The 14,089-nt window shown below is 27.9% G+C and overlaps 1 protein-coding gene across 4 annotated transcripts in view; it reads right to left on the bottom strand.

Moving 5' to 3' along the window:
• Nucleotides 1-395: 395 nt before the first annotated feature.
• Nucleotides 396-14,089, bottom strand: part of LOC118198792 (high affinity cAMP-specific and IBMX-insensitive 3',5'-cyclic phosphodiesterase 8B-like) — a 419,321-nt gene continuing 405,627 nt past the window's right edge. For all 4 annotated transcript variants that reach the window (XM_085815741.1, XM_085815740.1, XM_085815742.1 and 1 more), the window contains one exon: nucleotides 396-14,033. In XM_085815741.1, the coding sequence (XP_085671867.1) occupies nucleotides 13,915-14,033 (119 nt within the window). In that variant the 3' untranslated portion in view covers nucleotides 396-13,914. The remainder of the gene's footprint in view (nucleotides 14,034-14,089) is intronic.

Genomic DNA, 14,089 nt, shown 5'->3' with positions numbered 1-14,089 from the left:
ATACTTACTTTCATGACTATCTGTTTTATCAAATTTTAGCAATCTGACATGACATATAGGCTGGCTGCATGAAGTTGTTCCTCACATGTAATGCAAATGTGTACCAGTTTCTGTAATAAAGTCCTTCAAGATAATGTTCCTCACTTATGGAGATAGTCTTTGTATGCTTTGCCTTAATTAATCAATCATATAATCAGCAATTTGATGCAGGAGAGGTCCACATTAGACTCAGTTTTACTATTTTTCCTAAATATTTAACATTTTTGAAAAATGTTTCACTGCTTTTTAAATATATCAGTACAGCAAGTCTAGGAAAAGTGCTGCTATGCAAGTCTTCATACATAACAAATTATGTTGTAATAAAGTATACAAAAAAGTTGACAAATACACCCCTATTACCATTAAATGTTTAATTTTAAAATCTCAAAACAACCTTTTTTTTTTTTACATAAAACTAAAAACAACTAACTTCATAAATGACATCATGGTTAATATTTGTACTGCAAGATAACAATATTTATTGATCACTTAAACAATTTCTAGGTATGACATTAGGATTCTTTTTTCCCACAATGCCCTTCTTATTTCCATCACAGAGATGTACAATATTTAGATAGATGATTTAAAACCAGTATCATTTCCATATACAAATTGTAAATATGCAACAAACAGCAACAAAATAATTTATATAAAAGTGGGGGAGGGGATTCTCACTTTTAAAAATCTTAACTTTGCAATAGAGCAGCCAATGCATTCCTTGCCAATCATAAAAATCCAGAAACTCAGAATTATATATAGAATAAATTATTAGGCAAAAGCTACAAGACTTAATAGCAGTATAAGCCAAAAATTGGGAGGGGGTGGGGACTTTCTCTGACACAAGTTTATGTTAATTTATAAAAAAATTAAGAAAATGTTCAAGAAGTGCAGGATTCATATACAAACATGTATGCTTTTTAAATTAGAATGAAAAATTAAAATACTAAAAATCTGACAGAACAAGCAAAGCTTTTCTGGCATAAATTCAAATATGAAATGACTACACTGAATTCCATATTCCAAAAAACATTTTTTTACTTACATCTGTGCATAACATTTGTATACATTAATAAATATGTAAACATTACATTCATATAAAATCTTAAAATTATTCTTCACATAGTTTTGAAACTTAATATTTTGTGATAGTCAAATGTCAGAATATACTCTCTAGGAACATTTCATAGCATTTGCTACTGTAAAATTTTAATGCAAATGATATATATATATATTACATACTTAAAACTAAAATGATATTAGATGTGATAAAAAGTACCTGAATATTAATTAATACCCGTGATTCTTGTAGATGTAGGTAACTTGCTAGTAACTTTAATTGGCAATACCTTGTCAGTAATTATATGACCAGCTAATTACAGCCAAATACAAGTAAAATTGTATGTCTTCTGTTAACTGCGTATTTAATCTTTTTTCCTATCTATTTTTTGTTAATTTTGCCCTCTAGGGGTAAAGGATTTAAATACTGGTATATAAAATCTGGCTGACTGCATGGTTTTTCCCATTGTAATGTGGATGCATGCCAGTGTATCTTCTTGTGTCAGATGCCTCCATGTAGGCATTCCTCTCTATGGGCAGATAGCTGTCTTAATTGATTGCTTTGGCTTGATCAAGTAACTTAAACTTTTTTTGGTTTTTCTTCCGTTTCAAAACCATGTATTTCCTATGTAATAAAAACAAACTGTTTCTTTTTTTCAAATTATGTTTGTTTACTTATGTACTTAAAATGATCAACCTAGATAAATTGTTAAGAATGACACACACATATGCATATATCTTCTATAGCAATCTGCTGTAGTATATATATATATGTATAATTTAGTATTTGTTCAAGAGCAATTCCACAATGAAAACAGGATATTGCTATGAATTTTGAGAAATATTAAGACATGATTTCAAGCGTTCTTTTTCAGCATTTTCAGAACCATTAACCAATAAAAAATCATTAACAATAAAATGAACTGAAAACTGTTTTCCAGAAAATGTTTGTAATGCTCTTTGATGATTTTAAGCAAAATTGCACTTTAAATTTTTTTGAAATGATAAAATTTCATGGAAGCAATTGCATAAATATTTTTAAAGCGACTCTGAGAGTCATTGCATCCAAATGCAGTAGTATTTAAAATTATTTAGTAGTAAAGCAAAATAAATTAGCACTGGAACAGTTGCACTAAATGCATAAATTAATCAGTAGAAATAAAAATTTATGATAATTACGGTTGCTTTTAAAATCTTATAGAAGGGAGGGGAATAATCACATATTATTTGAAAACAGGTTTGCTGTAGTCACAAGAAATTTTTGTGACTTCTTGTTTTTATAAGAGATGATCTTCATATCATTGCATTTAATATGATGATGTTACCTTCAAAATTCATGAAAACAACAGTTAAAATGCACTCTGAATATGGTTGCCATATTTTCATAGAATTCCAAATTTCTTCTTTTGAGTTTGTATGAACACAGAATTCTTAGTCTTAGAATGCTAGACTTTGGATTACAGTTTAAGAAAGCCACTTTCAAAAAGCCTGCTATATATTTCTGACAGTCTGAAATAACAAAATGTTTTATATTAATAATAAATTAATTTAATAGTAATAAATTTATAGTTGCCAACTCTGCCGGTTTTATTTTTTTTTTTGCCGTTACTAAAGAAAATGTTTCCCTGCAATAAATGAAACTCATATTAGGCAAATTCCACTCTCTCTAATGGTTTTCCTTATTAAATTTTATTTCATCTCGGCTGTATTTTTTATTTTATTAATCTTAGCCTCACTACTGTAGATATGTGTAGATTTTAATATCAAAATACAAGCAATGTTTAAGATACAATAACACACCGAAGAAGTATTAATTCAGAAGTCAAACAACAAAAATCAGCATTACATTTTTAAATTTTCACAGGTTTTACCGAAAACGTTTGGTCTTTTTTTTTTTTTTTTTTTTGGCTTTTGCAGCTGAGGATGACGGTTTGGTAAAACCATCGAAACTAGTCCTGTGAAAATATAACGCTGATTTTTGTTGTTTGACTTCTAAATTAAGCAATGTTTAATTAGTAAATATCCGTATTTAATTTGGTTACTTCAATAATATGGTACATTACTAATTAATTTCATTTTCAGAATATGTAAAAGTACTTTGATAAAAAAATGCGATTTCTGTCACTACTCGGGATTTTCTCAGTGTATTGGAGTGAGAAAATTAAAAAATGAAATTAGCCAAAGAACATAAAACTTGGAATATTCAATTAAATACTAATATATTTTACATCAGAATTAATTAAAAATAGTTCAATAACCTGAACCATGTATTATAAAGTGAAATTAAGTCGGTTTGAGATTCCTTTAAAATGGTATCACCACAAAGTGTGAAAACTTTTCGGGTTTTTAAGATTTCTAAGTTGGAGCTTTATCTTAATTAAGCCATATTAAATTATACAAATTAAAAAAATCTCCATTTTTAAACAAATTTAATTATTTAAATGTTACAAGTTGATTAAATTAATCTTTTTTATATTTTCAAGAGATGACAAAAAAGCAAGTATTAGATGTAAAAACATCTTTCAAAAGATTTGGGACAGCAGAGTTTGTATATCAAACAATCAATAAAACAATATTTTAAAACTAATACATGACATATACCAATGAATTAAAAATTGTGTTTTTCTTTATTTTAGCTGCTGCTTATTAAAATAAATTAAACCATTTGCTTTCTTAGTGAACATGACTAAATGCAGACAAGAAACTTTTTTTCCATGTTTATACATGTTCAAAAACTAATAATTTTATATTATAAAATAAATTTATGAGAATCGTCTGTAAATGTGTTCAGCCACTTAATTTTATAAACGTATATAAAAATTTCCTGCACATTCAGAATATAGCATCATGTGGATGCATTCTAGACTTATCTCTGCATAGAGAATGATTCATTTTTAAAGAAATTAAAAGAAAAAGGTATCATTAGTAGTGAAACAACAATGAGATTAAAAAATGACACATCCAATTGTCAAATAATCAATAAAATCAAGTGGGTCTAGCAGACAAATAGCACGACAGAAGTTTTATGTAAGTAAAAATAATAGGAATATATGTGAACTGTTTGCAAAATCTATAGTAATAAAAGATCGTACTTTTATGAATTATAATTTTTGTATACAGATGCAAAATGAATACTTTTGATAACATAGAAGACTATAAGAGAAACTGGAATTGAGAGTCTTAAAATAAAGAACATGGAAGTATAAATGATTTGGAAAATGTATATTTGGTTGCTGAATTTGTTAAAATACGGTGGACCATTTAATGCATCTCTATATACCACATCAAGATGTGAACTATGCACAGAATTAAATCTGTGAAAAAATTCTATTAAGACAGTGATCTCAAGCACATATATCCTTATACACCTCCACAATCCCCAGATTTCAGTTTGGCATATTTGCCAAAGGAGCCTTTAACTATATATTTAACATTATATGTATAAACTTTCTCTGTTTACTTACTATTTCACTTTTATATGGTTTGGTTTATGCGATTATGGCAAAGCTTCAAGGGTTCTGTGTAAGGACCCGGGAGGACTTTCTAAGGGAAACTGGCTTGTATACATGTTATACATTGGAAAAACCACGAAAACGCTAATGCAGCCAACCTATTCATAGGATTCAAACCTCGGACCAAACTACCAGTGTTCAATGACCTGACCGCTCGTGGCAGACATTTGTATGAATCTGCAATTAAAATATGCTGTTTTAAAATGCCTAAAATGACAGTTACCTTGTGTTAAATTCATACGCTACATGAAAAAACTATATTTTTTAAATCCTTCAGATAGTGCTAATTTATTTTTACCTTTCTTTTCTAACCAAATTTGCTTTGCTTTACTTAATCAGTTACATTCTTTCCCCATAACATGCGACTTTTTATGCACATTTCTGCGTAAAAAATGCATTTAGTTTTTTATATTTACATTATGAAATTTAAATCTTCCATTATTCTGTATGTTGTATCTTTGAGCTGTATTACAGTAAAAAATAATAAATAACACAGTAGACATATTTAAATACGCTATTTCAAATTATCACTTTTTAAAGACCTGTTACAAAAATGAGCATTTTCTTTACTCTTCCAAAGATCCCACATCAATCATTACTAACAGTTTTTTTCAGTATATCATTACAACTTGCTATATATACTAACAGACTTACAGAAGATCATTCAGTTTGATAGTAAAGTAATAATATTTAAATTTATAATTCAGTGACTCAATAATTATTTGATTAAATTCTATGTAGGAAAAACATTTTGAGTGAGAATTTGAGTGTAATGTCTGCTCTTAATAATTAAGATAAAGTAACACATCGAACAAGTATTAATTTAGAAGTTAAACAACAAAAATCAGTGTTATATTATCAAATTTTCACAGGTCTAGTTTTGGTTTTACCGAACCATGTTCCTCAGCTGCCAAAGTGCAAATGAAAGAAAAAATCTTTTTTTTTTTTTTTTTTTTTTATTTGCACTTTGGCAACTAAGATGGTTCAGTAAAACCATCGAAACTAGACCTGTGAAAATTTGAAAACATAACACTGATTTTTGTTTTTTAACTACTTCTAAATTAATTTGTCTGCTCTTAGTTGTACCTTAGCACTACTAAGTGAAATTTTTGTGAATTTTCAATGCAAAATTAGTTTCATACTGTGTGTGTGTGGAGGGAGGAAGCAAAAAAAAAAAAAAAAAAAAATGTATTATTTCTGAAGTTAATTCTGAAAGGCAATATTTCTGTAATACATGCTTGTCCAAAATTCATCTCAATTAACTGAGAAAGAAAATGATTAAGACCTACAATATTATTAAGATATTGTTACTATAATGACATGCTTTATTTATTTAAACTCCTTTAAGAAATTTTGAGAAATCAGCAATGATTTTACAAACAGAAATTAACTGTTATACTTCTGACCTGAAAGTATCGTACGGTAATATCAGATGAGGTTATAAGAAGCAATTTAGTTTTTGAGACCAAAAATGCAATATTTGTGAAGTATTGATTTTGCAGGGAATACATATTTTATTAAACTGAAATTTTATGCTAAAAAGAAAGGGGAAAAATACAAAAGTTCCTAGAGAATAAATATTTTTAACATTAGACTGTATAATAATTAGCAACTTTTAGAACTTGCAAAAGCCAACAGCAGAGCCACATAAATATTCATAGCAGTAAAGTAGATTTTCTTCTGTGGGTAATGCAAACAAAACAGCTAACATAAAGATGCATACATAATATACAATCCTTGATAAATTCTAAATTAAGTTCATTATTTTAGTAACTATACTAATGCATAACAGTAGCTTAAAAAAAAAAAAAAAAAAAAAAACCCTACAACTTGCAGCTTAATTCTTGACACTGGTTCAATGAATAGAATTTGAACAACTAAAAACTTATTTTACAAAAACAAAATCTAAATAAAAATCTAATTCCATTGTACATAACAACAACAATTCATAATTTATTTTCTTGATTAACCATCAGCACATTTCCACATGTAGATGATGAAGCAGGGTGAGTTTTTACAAGAATGAGTATGAAAATATGTCAATAACAGATCATTTAAGGATTATTAAGTAGGAACAACTTTATACAAACATTTACAATATTGCACAACAATAACACAAAAACTCCCTGAACAATATCAAAAACTATTCTACTTATGAAACTGTTTAACAGCAAGATCAATCATTATGCAAAATATTTTTATGCACACATGCAAACTAATATGGATATTTTTTTTCACATTGGATGATTAGGAGTAATACTATATTGCTGGTAATATGATATATTCTTTGGCTCACTTGATTAAGCATTACCATTTAATAATGAAAAAGACTAATAGCAATCATATACCATTAAATTTGGTTGCACCGTGAAGTTAAATTATCACTTAATTGCATTTCAGTTTATAAAGCTTGCGTTTGTTCAGAAATTTAACAGCTATATCTATATTTAAAATTTTGCATAAATTCTGTTTAGCTGCAAGAACATTCATTCACTTTTAGCAAATGTATAAAATCTCAAAGTGCTTAAGTGCACATATTTAACAATTTAAAAAACATTTGTATATATATATCTACAATTTTTAAATATGCACATTTAATTGTTCCCAAATATTTTTCAATGAAGTTATACTTTGTACTTTTATTTAGTAGCAAGAGTTTTATGCAACAACAACTCGTAAAATTTATTCTACTGATAACTTAAAATAAAAAGGAGGCAACAACTGGCAAAATTCAATCTTCATCCAGTAACATTTTAGTTTAAAATGTAGTTTAGTTTAGTTTAAAACAGCAAAATGATGCGTCAAATAGACTGCAATAGATTCCCCCCCCCCCCCATGAACAGATAGGATAATTTTTGTTTCTGAAAAAAAAAAAAAAAAAAAAAAATATTGAAATTAAATATCTCTTAAAAATTGACTTTTGCCAGTATTTGGAAAAAGGCCAAAAATATTAAAATCAATTTAATGATGCAAAACAATTAATAATAAGTAAAATTCTTATTTAAAATAATAATGAAGTAAATAAAGTCCAAACATAATTATTCATACTGAAAGGTAATTTTGTACACAATTTTTTTTTCCACTTATTGTTAATACATTTTACTTGAAAAACAATTTTATACTTTAAAAATTTATATACCTACTTGTTTATATTTGCACACATTCTATTTCAAACAACTTATTGATTTTAAATTTACAATTTCAATGCCTATAAGAAGTGTTGCTTAAGAACATGGAAAAAGTCATATTTCACTGAGAGAGAAAAAAAAAAAAAAAAAAAAAAAAAAAAAAAAAAACATGCTTTTGCAGCATGAGATCTTTCATTAGCCTTTCAATATTATAACAATATAGTTTTTATCAGATACAACAAACAGCTATTTATAAGAAGAAAACACGTCTGAATAACATTTTCACATTTCTTAGTGACAGGAAAATTATTAATAAAATACTTGCTATTTGAAGTGTAGCTTCTATGCAGTAACATTACTCTTATTTGTAAATAGAATGTTGACTTTTTATAAAAAGTTAATTTAAAATTCATTTAATAATAGTAATCATACAAATGATACTTATGTCAATGCTTATAAGTTAATCAATTAAGATCAAATCTGTAAGCTCTAAATTAACTACATCAATAAATTCATAAGATGCAGACAAAAAATTATCAAATAAAAGTTTTCAAATCCTAAAAGAAAGGAAAAACTTATTTCTTTTACAAGAAAACAAAAATAAGTCTATTAAACAGACTAACTTTTTAAACAAGCAAGAATCGAATTTACTTCATAAGATCACTATTATGTAGTTAAACATTCAAGAATTTATCAGCCAAATACAAATAGTATTTTTGCAGAATAAAACTCCAAATATCCAATTTGACTGGAACCACAGCTCAACTAATTTGTTTCTAATGTAGTAAGAAAATTCCATTTTTTTCACCACAGCTCAACTAATTTGCTTTTTGTATTCCATTTCAGTACAGATTATGCAAATTTTTATTTCTATTAAACAAAATACACACACTTTCTCCCAGCAAAATTAAGTAATATATATATTTTTAAAAATTGTCACCATGTAAAATTTATTTCTATTTCATCTAACATGGTATGTATGTGATTATGGCAAAGCCTCGAGGGCGGGATGCCTTCATGGAGGACTTTCTAAGGGAAACTGGCTCGTATACACGTTACACATGGGGAAAACCATGAAAACGCCCATGCAGCCAACCCGTTCGCGGGATTCGAACCGCACTACCAGTGTTCAGCGACTTTACCGCTCGGCCGCTGGTGGGCTTCATCTAACATGAATCAATAAAAATAATTGTTTATACACAAAGTAAACCTAAATTAAATATACACAATTGTTTTTTTCGCAAAGAAGCACAAAGAAATTATTTTTTATTTCTTTAAAATAAAATGCATAACTTAGTTCTATTAAAATTAAATATACACAATTTTGTTTTGGCAAAGAAGCATAAAGAAATTATTTTTTATTTCTTTAAAATAAAATGCATAACTTAGTTCTATTAAAATTTGTCTAATATATTGCTCTGCCTACTGAGGAATGTTTAATTCAAATATCTGATGTTTAGGTAATTTGAATTCTACTGTATTACTTTTCTTAATTGAAACTTATCTTCAATTGATTGAAAATATTTTAAATATTGTTATGTTGTTGTTGAATAAAAATATTTTAAAAGCTAGAAATTGGATAAAATAAACCTTATACGTTTCATCAGCCAGTTCATGTTTAATACAAAGTATGAATTTGCAGGGCATGTCTACGCTTTGCAAAGACTGAAATTAACATATGCATATAATTAATATGCTTCCCTTGTATTAATCTCATGAAAGATGCTATATTATATTATCCAAGTAGCAATTTAATGTTAACTTTAAAATAATTCAAATCAGCTTTTAAAATTTTATAATTTTAAGTAACAAAAGATATTTAATATGCATATGTAAACATAGACAGTTCTGAAGGGGGGGGAACCTTCGGCTTTTTTAAAATATATATATTGCTGATTATTCTGTACCATAATATGTACATAGTACAATAGTTCAAGTAAGTATACATCTGGTTAAAATATAAATTTTAGATACATAATGAGGCTTTTCAGAAAGCATGTAGGTTTAAATTATTACTGGAGATTTTCTCTTCGTAAATAATAATAATAAAGTACACCATTCCTTCATGTGTAAAATCCAAATTTCTTAATTCACTAATACATACTAATTTACATATTAAAATAATTTTATACCTCAATCAATACCGAGAAATGAACAGCATATATGCTAATGATCACACATCATCAGTTTTATTTGTTTATTTGTATCAGTTTATTTGTACTGAAGCTAACAAAAGAATTTCACTTCTCCTTCATATTTATTAAAATTCAATAGTAAACGAAAATAATAAAATGCAGTAAACAACGATTCTAGGTAACAGTTGCTCGCTCAAGTACAGAAAAGTATTACATTTGTGGAAAGTTACATTCTTGTACCTCTTCTTAATCAACTTCATTGACTTTAAAATAATCCACCTAAAATGTGAATAAATAATGCACGCTCTCACAATTACCTTTTTGGTGTATATTCCTATTTTTTCTTTTTAACTGTATTCCTGAGGTCTGGATTTTAAATTACCAAATTAAGAATTTTCAGTAAAATGAGGAATTTATCCAAATTTCAACATGGAATAAATACCTACTAAACACAGATGAAGCTAAAGGCTTTAGTGAAAGATTAATTCATGTCATCCTCTTACAATGGTTATAGTGAAATTATTAACCTATCATGATCTCAGAGTGGAAAGAGAATGATCTCTAAAGATTTTCCCAGAGAAAAGATATGAAAGGTGAACTACTTATGAACAAAGATTATGGCACTGAAGAAAACAGACAGCATGGGGAGTACAATAATGTGACCACACTCTATTTCATACATAATGACTCAAAATGTGACCAGCTCCAAAGCTTGGAAATAAAAATTAACATAGTTATTTAAAGAACTGCCCTAAAGAAAGAAAAATGGTTAATGAGAAGTATTAACAAATTTAAAATCATTTTAACATGCGATGCTTGAAAAAAATAGAAATTTATGATATAAATATTCAACATATTCATAAAATAAATCATATATTATAAATATTAAGCATATTCACAAAAATGTAACTGTGAAAATAATAGCATTGAAAAATTAAATAAATCTTTGTAAAAAGAGATATATCTATTAAAAAGTACATGATAAATACATTAGTAAAATGAATAAGAATTTTTTATGCAATAAAATATTTTGAATTCCAAAATTTTACTTTTTAAATTAGAAATTGAGAATGAAATGAAAACAGAAATGGTACTCATTGTAAAATTTTAAAAATCAAATGAACTTAACCCTACTTTATTCATAAATGAAAAATAATTTTGAAAAGTTTTACTAGAAAGTTTTTCTTATTAAATATATTAATGTAAAATGTTCTCAAAATATTTCCTAAAATACCATTAAAATGCAAAACATTCCCTGCTGTGATTTTGGAAACGAAGTTCATATCTTAATAATTATTTTAGACTTTTTCCTGTAATAAGCATAAAATTATATTAACTTGTGATTTGAGAGCAAACCATTACTGTTAAATTCCATATATTACTAAATACATTTATGGGTCTTAAATTATGTATCACAGTGCCCAAACAAATATCTATAATGCATTTTTAATACATAATACTATTATCATAAGGAAAAAAATAAATTCATGCATATTGCAAATTAAGCAAAACATCACAATAGAAGTTTTGCAAAACTGCTATGTACACTGGGGAACAATTTGTAACACAATTTCTGTTGAGTTTGATTTTTGACCTGTTTTAGAGTTAAATAGGCATGTTGATTTCAAAACTGTAGTTAGTTTTCTTCTACCATGTCAAGTTTTTACTTTACACATTATGTGAATGTGACCACTCTCTGTAGTATTGGGCATGGATCATAAGATCATCCCTCTTATATTATTATATATTGCAACAAATCAGAGACTCTCTTTATGTCTTCATATTCTTAACACAAACTGAAAGGCTTATTGGGACTGTACCAAATAAATTTCCATTGTAGAGGAGGGCAAACTTAAAGCTCTGCAATTCTGGTGAATATCAAATTGACACCAACTGTGAAGATTTTGAAATTTAAAATGATTCCTTTGACAAAGGATTTGACCGGTACAAGATTTGGAAGTGTCCATGAAAAGCTTCAGATCTGTTAGCATAAAAACTGCATGAGAAAATCGTGTTTGAAAAAGGAGCAAAGGTATTCTACTTTCTGTCAAGAGAAAGTGCGTTTCTACAGTACTTTCAAAGTGATTATAGATTTGTGTGCTGCCATAACATACATGGTTTATCATTGATAGCTCAAAGCAGAGCTTTAAGTGTGCCCTCCTTCACAATGGAAATTTATTTGGTACAATCCCAATAGGCCTTTCAGTTTGCATGAAGAATATGAAGACATAAAGAGAGTCACTGATTTGTTGCAATACATTGACATTAAAATGGTCTGCTTCCCCCTTGGTTAGCAAGGCAGATATAACAATTATCCCTGCTTTATGTAGGACAGTAGAGCTCATGAGAAGCATTGGGTGCTTCCGAGATCTGACCTGAAACCTGGTAATCCAAACATTCTACTTCAGTCACTTGTTGACAGAAAGAATATTATATTTCCACCTCTGCATATAGGTATCATGAACCAGTTTGTTAAAAGCTTTGCCAATTGAAGGAGAATGTTTCAAGTATCTCATTTCAGCATTTCATAGCCTGTCATTTGAAAAGATAAAGGCCCGTGTGTTTGATGGTCCATAGATTCAGCTGTTCCTTAAAGATGAACATTTCATCAGAAAGCAGAATTTTAAAAGAATTCTTGGCTGGCATTCAAAAACATTGCCAAAGACTTCCTTGGAAGTACATGAACACAGAATTACAGTTAAATTGTCCAGCAACTTCTGAAGAGCTTCAAACTGCTTGACTGCAACATGAGCATCAAATTGCATAACCATCTTGATAACTTCCTGAAAAACACTGATGTGATCAGTGACCAGCAGGGTGAGTGATTTCACTAAGATTTGAAGGTCGTGGAGGTGTGGTATGGTGGTAGATGGGATGTACATATGATGGCCATCAAACGAAAATGTTGTAACATATACAATTGTTGGAGCATCAAGCGAAAATATCCACAGATTAAACACTCCAGAAAAAGCCATAAGCAAATATTTTTACTTTAGTATGCATGTTTACTGTCTGGTAAAAAAAAAATGTACTATTTGTATGAACAAAATTTAACTTGCTGTAACTATATATAGCCTTTCTATGAATAAAACTATTGTTTACCAACAATAAATTTGGTAAATTTTCCCTTTATATCCATATTTTGTATGACAAAGACAGGGTATTTTGTAGCTTAAAAAGTTGACATGATAGACAAAAACTGAGGTTATTTTTGGATTCAGAAGCCAAAGCTAGTCAAAAACAAGTGAAAAATCTAAGAAACGAAATTGTTGTTCCCCAATGTTATTATTTCTTAAACCAGAGAAAAATATTCAGGTGTTAAATATTATTAGCTGAAATATATACTATTAAGTCTTGTGATACTAAGCAAAGTATTGAAATGCATATTATTAAGTTCTTGTGATCCTAAGCAAAGTATTGAAATGTATATTAATCTTTTATTTCCTTTTCAGCTTGTTTTGAAGCAATCAATCAAAATAATCAATAACAGCCTTTCTTTTTTTTTATTCATTCACATCTCAATCCAACACAAGAACATCTCAAAGTAATCCTGCATGGTTTAGCCACACTAATGTTTTTATGATAATGAAAAGTAAATATCTATGCAGTGTATTATATATAACTCATATGAAAATAAATTACTTTCACTCAATTTTCATTTCATAAAAACATAAATAATAATAAAGGATGCCCAATGTCAGCAAAAATAAAAACATAACTCATTTTCATGTGAATAAAATACTTTTAGTTTCTACAAATCCTAGTAAATGAACTCATATATCCAAGATAAATAGTGTAACATAAACAATACTTGTGTCATTCAAAAAGATGAAATGGAAACTGAAAGTCATTTTTACATATTTTAACAACTTATTAGACAGCAGTTGTTCTAAGGTAAAGAAACATCTTTGATTTGTTCACAGAATAGGAAGCCATGTATAACATTACAAGGTATTTGAGCACATGAACATTTAAATATTTTTCAAGAAAACATTAAAAACATTGCAGTTGAAGGACTGCTTGCACAAAAGAATTTTGTTCCCTTCAACTGGTAACACTATTTACTTGAGCTTCAATTTCTTTTTGTCTCTGTGTCTCTTGAAGTTTCCAATATTCATAATTTACTTTTATGTGCTCTATTAGTTCTGGAACATCACAAAATGCTGTGGAAATAAATAAAACATTAAATTTATTCAATATAACATTTGTGCACAAATCT

The sequence above is a fragment of the Stegodyphus dumicola genome, chromosome 4 (assembly GCF_044657685.1).
Source record: "Stegodyphus dumicola isolate Sdum_Otavi_A_Nest chromosome 4, ASM4465768v1".
Taxonomy (NCBI): Eukaryota; Metazoa; Arthropoda; class Arachnida; order Araneae; family Eresidae; genus Stegodyphus; species Stegodyphus dumicola.
Note: the sequence above shows the minus strand (reverse complement) of the source record. Positions and strands in the feature narration are given on the sequence as shown.